The sequence below is a fragment of the Conger conger genome, chromosome 6 (assembly GCF_963514075.1).
Source record: "Conger conger chromosome 6, fConCon1.1, whole genome shotgun sequence".
In the NCBI taxonomy this organism is placed as follows: domain Eukaryota; kingdom Metazoa; phylum Chordata; class Actinopteri; order Anguilliformes; family Congridae; genus Conger; species Conger conger.
In genome coordinates this window covers 32,649,477-32,660,917 of record NC_083765.1, presented here as the reverse complement: position 1 = coordinate 32,660,917, position 11,441 = coordinate 32,649,477, and the positions used below count along the sequence as shown (strand labels likewise).

The 11,441-nt window shown below is 44.3% G+C and overlaps 1 protein-coding gene across 2 annotated transcripts; it reads right to left on the bottom strand.

Annotated features, from left to right (window-relative positions):
- Positions 1-4,249: 4,249 nt before the first annotated feature.
- Positions 4,250-11,265, bottom strand: mmaa (metabolism of cobalamin associated A). 2 transcript variants are annotated; one of them, XM_061245993.1, is made up of 7 exons: positions 11,186-11,265; positions 10,255-10,681; positions 9,827-9,949; positions 9,129-9,299; positions 8,548-8,633; positions 8,228-8,377; positions 4,250-6,274 (listed from the first exon to the last, which is right to left on the bottom strand). In XM_061245993.1, exons 2-7 carry the CDS (start codon positions 10,646-10,648, stop codon positions 5,987-5,989), a joined length of 1,212 nt encoding a protein of 403 aa, XP_061101977.1. In that variant the 5' UTR covers positions 10,649-10,681; positions 11,186-11,265; the 3' UTR covers positions 4,250-5,986. The 2 variants fall into 2 exon arrangements, with proteins under 2 accessions (XP_061101977.1, XP_061101976.1); XM_061245992.1 differs by having other exon boundaries at positions 11,071-11,259.
- Between the last annotated feature and the right edge of the window lie 176 nt (positions 11,266-11,441).

Here is an 11,441-nt window from a genome sequence, read left to right as displayed (position 1 = left end):
ACTGTGTCGCAGGAAGTGCTGTCTTCTGGATTCGATCATGATGTTAAGCCACTGACCTGACTCAGGGTGGTCAATAAAGATGAAATATCACATTAACGTTTCCCCCAGTGTCCTGCTTAAATTCTCAGTCTGGCCAGCTAATCACCTGCCATTTCAATATATTCAAATAATTCCCTCCCTCTAAATCACAGATGATGTGTTTTCTGGCATAAGATGGCTACCTAGCACCACCCAAATGGGTGCTGAACATAGATGGTGGTTGAGGAGAAGTCTCTCTTCCACTGTAGAGCACTTTGAGACCATAAAGTGAGCTATATAAGAACCACCAATCGTTACATTATATTATTACATCATATTATTTTAATTCATTTCAGTTATTCAGGTCTCCCATCCAAGAAATGAACCACAGCCCCGCTCAGCTTTAGTCATAATATGTACCCATGTGACCTCCTAATGCTCCTCTCATCCTGTCATTTGTCCAGCACGGTACATATTATTGTGCCCAAAGCTGTATAATCATCAATGTGAGCGGTGCTATGGCCTGATTTACTCAATAAGCATATGCTGCTATATCTGCTAGTGGCAACACTGCGTACTGCTTCTTGCATCAACAATGCTCCAAGTAGCATATCATCAAATATTTGTAATCGTTGTTTAAACTACTCTACATTATTTAGTCCCATTCTAGTAGAATGTGAATGATGTAATTATTTGAAAAATGCTTTTGGTTCCACTGAAGCTGTTCTTTTGCCGAATTAAACCGAAACAAGTGAGAACATCGTTGCATTACATTACATTACATTACATTAATGGCATTTGGCAGACGCTCTTATCCAGAGCGACGTACAACAAAGTGCATACCCATAACCAGGGATAAGTGCACTGAAAGACCCTAGAGGGAAGTACAATTACAACTGCTACCTGTACAACAAAGATAAGGATCAGGGTCAATTTTTTTTTTTTTTTACGAACAAATAAACAAACAAACAAAGCAAAAGTGACCAAACTTAACTATCCAAACACTGCTTACCTAGCCAACTAAAAATATTGATACACAAAGTAAATCACAAAGACAACAATTAAGGTTCACAGGGAGGTAGGGAGGGACGGGGAGAGATGTTGCTTGAAGAGGTGTGTCTTCAGTTTGCGCTTGAAGGTAGGGAGAGATTCTACAGGAGATTCTTCCACCACCATGGAGCCAGAACAGACAGTAGTTGTGAGGTGGAGGTTCGGAGAGGGGGAGGTGCCAAGCGGCCTGTGGAGGCTGAACAAAGGGGTCTGGCAGGGGTGTAGGGTCTAATGATTTTTTGTAGGTAAGGTGGGGAAGACCCCTTAACTGCTAGCACCAATGTTTTGAATTTGATGCGAGCCATGACAGGCAGCCAGTGGAGGGAAGTAAGCAGGGGATGACGTGTGAGTATTTGGGAAGGTTGAAGACCAGACGAGCTGCTGCATTCTGGATAAGTTGGAGGGGTCTGATGGCAGACGCTGGGAGGCCAGCCAAGAGGGAATTGCAGTAGTCCAGAACCATCGCTTGGACCAGGAGCTGGGTCGAGTAGGGGGTGAGAAAGGGGCGGATTCTCCATATGTTGTATAGGAAGAACCTGCATGACCGGGTAACCGCTGCAATGTTCTCGGAGAGGGACAGTCTGCTGTCCATCACCACGCCGAGGTTCCTTGCACTGGGTGATGGCCTAAGTGTGGTATCCCCGAGGGAAATGGAGAGATCCAGATGGGGAGAGGTATTAGGGGGGATGAATATCATTTCAGTCTTACCTGGGTTAAGCTTCAGATGGTGGTTGTCCAACCAGCTCTGGATGTCACTCAGGCAAGCAGAGATACGGGCTGAAACCTGTGTATCAGATGGTGGGAACGAGATGAAGAGTTGGGTATCGTCCGCATAGCAGTGGTAGGATAGCCCATGTGCAGTGATCACAGGGCCAAGAGAATGAGTGTAAAGAGAAAAAAGAAGTGGGCCTAGGACTGAGCCCTGGGGAACTCCTGTGGCAAGGGGCCGAGGTGTCGATACCGTACCAGCCCAGGCAACCTGGAAGGAGCGACCAGAGAGGTAGGACTCAATCCAGTCCAGGGCTGTGCCACAGATGCCCGTTGCTGACAGGGTGGACAGGAGGATGGAGTGATCCACAGTGTCGAAGGCAGCAGAGAGATCTAGAAGAATGAGGACAGAGGAGAGGGAGGCTGCTCGTGCGGCATGGAGTGATTCACTGACGGAGATGAGCGTGGTCTCTATCGAGTGGCCCGATCTGAAGCCAGACTGATAGGGGTCTAGCAGGTTGTTGTTGGAAAAGAAAGAAGAAAGTTGACTAGAAGCGGCTTGTTCTATGGTTTTAGAAAGAAAAGGAAGAAGAGATACCGGGCGGTAGTTCTGGATGATGGAGGGATCCAGAGTTGGCTTTTTTTAGTAGAGGTGTGATGAGGGCCCTCTTGGAGGATGCTGGAAAACAGCCAGAGGGGAAGATAGATAGACGTTGCGTACAGTAAGATAGATATGCGGTATCAAATATGCATGTTTGATTAACATTCTGACAGCATTTTATCACAGGTGGATATGCCAAACAGAAATTACAGTATTTAAAACATACTTAAAACATACAAACATAAGGAACCAATACATGGCTGGAAGTTACAGCTAGTTTCGTGTATCTTTGCGGATATGCTATTAGCACAGAGTATCTTTCTTGTGATAAGGTATTTCGTTCCCTTTTCTGGAAGTACTAAAATGACCTCTCCCTCAGCCAACACAGACCACAGCAATGTCCAGCTCTCTGTTCACGATTATCCCTTTCCTCCGGGTGCTATAACTCTGCAGTGTCAAACGACACACAGCACAACATCCACCCATGAGCCACTGCTCAGTGATGACCACAAACAATGTTAGTGAATTTCTTTAACAAAAATGCTCCAAAAAGGACCAATAATCAGCTTTGCTGTAAAAGTTTCCAAACTGTTTTTTCATGGCTATGTTAACCTGCATGGTGTATCATTAGCAAAAGTTATATGATGGTATTACAGAAAGCAGATGTAGACCAAAGGTTTTAATTTTGCTCAGATGGAATTTCTATTGATTTCTTCTGTCCCTTGTTAGCCATGTGGTTCTTCCCATTCTGCACAGCGGACCCTGCAAGCAAACATTCCAGGCCCGGCGTTGAGCTAAGCCCATTTTTAATTCATAAAAGCCGAAAGGATGGATTCAATATTCATGAACAATCTGTCTCCAAACAACAGATAATGTATCTGTGGGGCAGTATATTGTAACACAAAGGAAAGTTCAGTCTATCGTACAAGAAGTGAAATGTCAAAGTCAAAATAGGATATGAACTGGCATAGATAAGTTTATGTTCTCCCTTACCACACTGTCTGGAATGATATAGGCTGACTGGCTGAGCACTAAAAATAAATACAGAAAAAGAGTATAACTCCATGCAGGGAAATCTATATCCTTTAAAAATTGGCAGCTATGGAGGGATAAGACCAACGTGTAATAAGTGCAGACTGTTCTGAACTGTTTTTATTATAGCAAACGTCATTGTGAAAGACTTTTCAGATAAGACATTTCTTTCCACTTTGTAATTATGAGGGTGAATGGGCCAATGTGGAATAATAAAACCATGATGTCTTTGACAATGACAGAAAAATAGGCGATCTTTGATGCGACGTTCCCAGGCAGAAAGAATTCAAGGTTACGGTCAATATGTAGCTTCTGAGTGCCAACTCCCCTTTATTTTACATTAAACGACTTATTTCTAAATGATTGCAGCAGTTTCTATTTTGTGTGTAAACAGTCCACACAGCTGGATATGTACTAAAGCTATCATAGTTCTGTCAATTCATCACAGCTGCCCTAGCTGAGTATTGGAGCTTCAGCCTTAGAATCGGGTTAGAATCGCGCCTCCTTATCGACTATACCACACTGCCGCCCGAAAAAAAAAATGTCATTCACCTTATGATATCAATTCAGTCAGGCACTGCACAAACGTAGGCAGTAATGGTCGTTTCTCGTGATTCTGTGAGAACTCTAAATATTGGCTTTCTTTTTGACACAGTAAACATGAAACCAATTTGTAAACAAGTGTTTCTGATAAACAGCAGAGCATTTCCCAAAAAAACCACCCTGACCTCTCGGCAGACATTTTAACCCCTAAACTGCTCTCCACTCTGAGATGAAGCAGTTTTAAATACAGAGGCCTAAGAAGTGTAAATGTCAAATCAAATAAAGAGAAAACAAGGGTTCAATAAAACACTTTACTTTCTCCTTTGTGGAGACGCACCTCAGCATGAGGCAAATTTACAGTAATGTTTGCCAAAATATATAAGATCACGGTTGATTATGATGATCGCTGATTGTTTATTTCTTAATGTTTTTTTCTTTTTTGCAGGTCAAAGTGCAACAAGATCACTTCATGTTTCCATGTAAAATGGAAGTCTGATGTCCATTTACTATGATGGCAAATATGGGGGAAAATTCACTATCTAAACCGAGTTTGCATCTTCAAATTCAAATCAAATCTGGAAGAAACACCTTCCAATAGAAATATAATGTATTATTTCACTGACAGAATTGCTGACAATTATCACAGAAGAGCTTAAACACTGGTTGAACGATTGAGTTACGCTGCCATCTAGTGGCACTAGGAAACAACACCAACATGGCAACTATTACGTGCTATGTGACATTGCTTTAGTATCATTTCAGGGATATAAATTAAGGGTCATCCTCAATGACACTGGAAACAGCCACAGTTTAAATTAAAAATGTCAAATAAACATAAATGTGCAAGTTACATGGCTCTCATCAGTCATTAAATACAGTATGTATAACACACTTCTTACAGCAGGAAACATTTACTTTTATTTTGTTGAGCGCCTGTCGTGTCTGTTTATTCACTGTGGAGTACAATGGACTCCTAGATTGGATATATGCACTGGACACCCCTCCAATGAACAGGCAGAGCAATACTAGGCCTGATGAAAAATCTTTACATTGGATATATCATTCTCTGGAATCAAATAAACAGCTAATGTTAAAATTAAGTGTTCAAATTCCAGTTTAACTCCTTTTCCAGTTAAATAGACAAACTGCTGGCCATTCCGGTAGCAGCTACTAGTGACAGAATGCCAATTAAGCACCAGTGTTTTTTTGAAGATCAAGACTTGGCAAAAGACGGTTGGCGGATTGTCCCCAAGTCTGCAGGGACTTGTGGAAAAGAAAAGCCAGCTGGCACTTTGGCCGTTCTGGCTCTCTTTCTCCCTCTTCCAGAAAATGCACCAGCTTCACAAACGCACCCCAAGCTTGAATATTAACATGGTGTTTCCTTAGTAACTAGCTTGTTGTAAGAAACCACGTGGCAATTTGGTCCTTTGTTTTTGCTTAGTTTTTTCCTACCCTACTGATAAAGGCACTTGCGATTTTGGCATTGCAAATTCACTTTTTTTTGGGGGGGGGGGGGAGGGGGGGAGGATAATGATGATATCATCTTGGCTTGGCATTCTAAAATCACCCAGCAACCCCAGGGCGGGCACTGGGGGTGGGCACTACCATCCTTCCAGGGCAGAGAAGGATCTGGAACCCCTGTCCTGCTGGAACAGGATATTTAGAGCACATACAGAAGGCCCTTGTGCTGGAAAGTGTTCACAGTAACACTGGAGCACTTCAAGACCACAGAACAACAGTTCAGCTACATGAACTGAACCGTTTGGGCACACAGACTGAGCACACTGTACACAGACAGTCCTGGCAGTGAAGGCCTGGCTCTGCCAGTTAAGGGCCACACCTAAGCAAAGGTGTGGACAAATAACAAGGACCTGCTTGATAAGGTTTCACTTCACTGATTTATTTAATTAAAAATTGGCAATTGAAAAAATCTAATAAAATTAAAACCCAAACACTCCTCCTTGCACACAAACGGCTAAAACAGTCCAGTGTAGTGTAGTGTGTGTTACGGCGCAGCATATCAGACGGCAGGTGTCACTGCGCCGTTGAGAAAGCTCTGAGCAGCAGGTCGGCCGCCAGGCCAGGGGAGAGGTCCCCGCGGGTCACACGCTCCTCCAGCGCGGGCAGGGCGTCCCTGACGGAGGGCTGCTCCTGGAAGTGCTGCAGGACGCTCTCCTGGATCAGGCTCCACATCCACACCTTCTGCTGGCTGCGCCTCCTGCTCTGCAGCTCCCCGCTGCGCAGCCCCACCTCCTGGAACTCCTGCATCCGGGACCACAGCTCCGCCACGCCCTCGCCCGTCTGCGATGACACGCGTGACACCTGCCGACCAACCGGGGTTAGAGCAGGGCGGCACAACCCTGCTCCTGGACATCTACCTTCAGCCCTAACAAGGCACCCCTCATTCAACAGCTACAGCAGGGTGGCACAACCGCGCTGGACATCTACCTTCACCCCTAACAAAGCACCGCTCATTCAACAGCTACAGCAGGGCGGCACAACCGCGCTGGACATCTACCTTCACCCCTAACAAAGCACCGCTCATTCAACAGCTACAGCAGGGCAGCACAACCGCGCTGGACATCTACCTTCACCCCTAACAAAGCACCCCTCATTCAACAGCTACAGCAGGGCGGCACAACCCTGCTCCTGGAGACCTACCTTCAACCCTAACAAAGCACCCCTCATTCAACAGCTACAGCAGGGCGGCACAACCCTGCTCCTGGAGACCTACCTTCAACCCTAACAAAGCACCCCTCATTCAACAGCTACAGCAGGGTGGCACAACTCTGCTCCTGGAGATCTACCTTCAACCCTAACAAAGCACCCTTCATTCAACAGCTACAGCAGGGCTGCCCAACCCTGCTCCTGGACATCTACCTTCAACCCTAACAAAGCACCCCTCATTCAACAGCTACAGCAGGGTGGCACAACCCTGCTCCTGGAGATCTACCTTCAACCCTAACAAAGCACCCTTCATTCAACAGCTACAGCAGGGCTGCCCAACCCTGCTCCTGGACATCTACCTTCAACCCTAACAAAGCACCCCTCATTCAACAGCTACAGCAGGGCTGCCCAACCATGCTCCTGGAGATCTACCTTCAACTAGGGATGTGACAAATCATCAGTTTTAGTAACCGCTTACCATCTCATTTTGTAACGGTTAACCGATTAACCGGTACTGCTTATGACCGCTAGAGGTCGTGTCTTTGCAGAAATCTGCAGTTAAATCTCTGTAGTTTATGTCCAGGCAATGCTGGTCGATCATGTGTCATTTTTATAAATGCATTGGTTAAAATTCTAATTCTTCATGTTTTCATCCCTCTTTTCTCAATGGCTTCTGCCTGATAGACTTGATTGGCATGAAATCTGTGAATATGCTGCTGTAAACAACTTTCTGCACTCCGTGGTCACGCAATATTGCCTGATATAATATAACACCTAGAGATAGGGCTGCCCCACCCTGCTCCTGGAGATCTACCTTCCTGGAGGTTTTGGCAGCGCTATACTAAAACAGACAGGGTTTTCACCACTTGTACTGGCTCAATTAGCTAGTTAACATAAAAACCAAAGCCAGTTCACTGGTAGATTAGATCACAGGGGAACATCCCATACAGGGGTACAGGAATACATTTGAGCTGTCATTCATGAAATCATGTAAACATTTTATCACAATGTCAAATCACGGCTTTGGTTAATGAAATAGTCATGTGCAGGACATGGCATTAAATCCAGAAATAGATATGGCTCTCCTTGCCCACCCTTGATCTAGATCCCCCAGACACCCTGTGTTGTTAACATTGCTATTTTGGTTTGGCTTACTTCTGAAAATCCATTAAGGGCCATGACCAAAAGCAATACTGTGGAAATCAACATTCAGTGCTGTGATACAGCACCACTAACAGCTACCATCAGGAACCTCCGGCAGTTAGGAAGCAGAGAAGGAACTCGGAGCTGAAATGTGATCTAATCCGTAGCAAGAGTACTGGGGGGGAAGGCCAACCTTCGGCCCAGACTCGCACCATTTTTAAGAGGTTTAAAATATGCGAACTCGCACCAGTAGAGCCTGAGTGAGAAAAATGACACATACCTTTGAAATATAATTCACTTTCTAACAAAGACAAGATTTAAACAGAGATTAAGACATTTCTGAAAGAACAGAACCTTCCACTATGTTCTCCTTCAAGTACTGAAAGCCTAGAGAAGAGACTAGGGATTAGCCTCCTGCTGACTGGGGGAGAAGGGTCATGCTCTCTCAGAGTCTGAAGCAGATACCTTTGGGTTCCATAGTTTGGACTTTTTCCGGAGAAGCTTCAGGGCGCTGGTGTACTCTGCTTGTATTCTGCGTGCAGGAACCAGCAAATCTCCGTCTGCTTTGGTGACCACAACCAAGTCAGCCATTTCAATGATCCCCCTCTTGATTCCCTGTGGAAATTCAGTTCACACTTATTAGTTCACTAGTCCTGGAAATGAGATAAGTGAAGCAAATCCAGGAGCAGAGATGCAAACGGGCCTGGGTTAAAAGTGCAAACTGTCCTCAGTTAAAAGTGAGGTGAAGGCTTTGGTTCAGTCTCCTGTCAGTGCCACAGACTGACCTGCAGTTCATCGCCCCCAGCAGGTGGAATGAGTAAAACAAACATATCCACCATGTCTGCAACTGCAAACTCTGACTGGCCGACACCTAATGCAAACAAAGATAATATTCACAGGAAATATAATGTATGTAATGTATGTGTGTCAATTCCATTTTGAACAGAGATTCTTCCTAAAAAACGATTTCATCCAGGTTAATACTTCTCAAAGCAGGATTACAAAGTTAGTAGGCCAACTGCTCAGAGTAAAACCCGGACAGCTCCCAAATCTGGAACATGGACTGAAGTAAAAAGGACTGTTCCAGGTTTTACTCAGCAGTTATCCAGTCACAGTAGTTCAGTAATCCTGCTTCGTGAAATCCCCCCCAATACTAATCTGTGTCCAATCGACCCATAATTTCACAGAAGTTTTTAAATAATTCTACATAATCTTCTAAGAGACAGCTCCACACCTGAACAAAGCAGAAGCCATGAGTAATATAACATACCACTACTAACCTGTACTGCTACACTACAATACTGACCAAGTAATAAGCAGATCATAACATACAGTATCTACATACACCTAAACAGTGGAACCTTACCTACTGTTTCCACTAAAACTATATCGTACCCAGCTCCTTCACACAGAACTATGGCCTCGTTAGTGGTCCTGGTGACCCCTCCCAGGGTGCCCGACGTGGGGGAGGGTCGAATGTAGGCCTGCATGTCCCTGGACAGTTCTGTCATGCGCGTCTTATCGCCCATTAAAGACCCTGAAACGGATGGAAATAGATTTGGTTTCAGAGCCGCAGCATTGACTGAATCCAAGAAGATAAGGATACGCAAAACACTACATAGTAAGTACATTTACAGATAAAGGCGATGGAAGACCTGACATTATGGGGTAGCTAAAAGGAAAGATTCACCTAAAACTGTAAGAGTGGTATCTATCAGAGATAAAACAAAGTTCAAGAGAAATATACACTTATTGACCTGCTTTATAGAACATCACCCCAAAAAGTCAAATCACTCACACTGACACGGTTAGGAAGAACCCACTCCAATACTCATTGTTTAATACAAAAGTAGTTAATATATACACTCTCATTCATGCGCTTGGCTTGTTTTGATTATCTTTGCAATTTCATAACCAATCACAGACATATACAGGTATATGTGCACTGTCCAAAAATAAGTTGACATCCCGCCATGATATTCTTACCTTTAAAACATCCTCTAGTGTCCTAGGTGAAGCATCCCCAACCCTAAAAAACTGCTGTAGCCTATTGTTTACACTTACCGCCTGTAGTGCAGGAGGAGGGGTCTACAGCCAAAACTGAAACTTTGTGGCCACTTCCAGTCAACATCTTCCCAAACACCTCAATGAAAGAAGACTTCCCTGCTCCTGGGGGACCAGACAGCCCTGGGGTAGGACAAGAAACAGTCTGAGCCACAGCTGGAATACCCGCAACAAAACCCACACATTTAATTGTTAGTTATTCTGTATCCTTCCATAATACATGCTCATAACACCATGCCCTCTATGTCATAAATTGGTGATGATTCACAATCACAACGAATTCAGTAATTAGTTGCATTTAGAATGTAGTCTAACAATACAACAATATCAAATTGTAATATGACAAAAAATAAAAGGAAGAGAACTCACTAACCTAGGCTACTCGAATATAAATAGACAGAGAGATGGTGAAGTTAGATTTCACTGACCTATTCTAAAAGCCAAAGGTTTCCCCACATTAAGTCGCTCCTGTTGGCGCCGGTGGGCGAGGACTCTTTGGACAAGAACCTGCGCCAGCTCCTTCTTTCGAGGGTGCTGGGTCTCCACCAGAGTAATAGACTCCGCCAGACAGGCCCTACGCCCGGTCACGAGTCCCTTATATAGCCGCTCCAAGACCCTAGTCTCCCTGTCCGTCAGCTCGCCCATGTGCTGATTCAGGGCTGAGTCCATGCAGTAGCGCCGTCGCTGCTGCTCGGCCAGTAATGCTGACCGGCCCAGATCTAAAGCCACTGTACAACTCAAAGAGCGACCGAGGCGGCCAGTCCATGCTGATGACAACATGCTTACGCGGTGAGCCACACACAAGAATGATGAAGATGCCATTGTTCAGCGCCGACGCGGTTATGCCAGACAGACCTAAAATAAATAAAGTCAGTGGTTGTATTCAAACCCACGTTAGGAATGCTAGCTAGTGTGTATAAATAATAATTTACACTGTTGCCACACTGTCTTTATCATCAAAGCTAGTATAACTAAGTTCAAGCAACAACAGCTATCAACCGAATCCAACATTTACACCGCACAAACTACAACCCATACCTGACCATTTGTATTCAAAACAGCCAAGCGATAGAAAAAAAATAGCAAGATATTGGCACGTTTTGCATCATTTGCGTGGTTAAAACAAGTAGAAGATAATTAGCTCACAATCACATTATCAATGACTGGAATAGCTAGCTACCAATGGAATTTACATAACGTTAGCCGCTGCTAACTGGCTAGTTAACTCGCAATACAACACTTACCCGGCTCAAAAGACCGCTTCCTATTGTTTTGCTATCATTGTTTTCTAGGGCACTGTTTGACAGATGTCATACATTGAATGCCATTTAAAAAGACGTCTGGCTAGTGAGAACATACATGCAAAGTTGACCTAGCTCTCCACCTTTGCCAGCTGTGAAAAACATGATGGGCACCGTTGTTTCACTTCCTACTTCCTGTTACATGGACAACTCTTTCCGGTGGGATTACCACATATATCATAAGAAAAGGATTGTAAAAGTGATTTCACTTTATTTTCTTTACCTGATGTAATTTTATTCGATCGAATTGAATGGTGAGACGTCTATTTATAAGAGAGAAACTCAAGTAATGTTTGGTTACACATTTCTCTCTC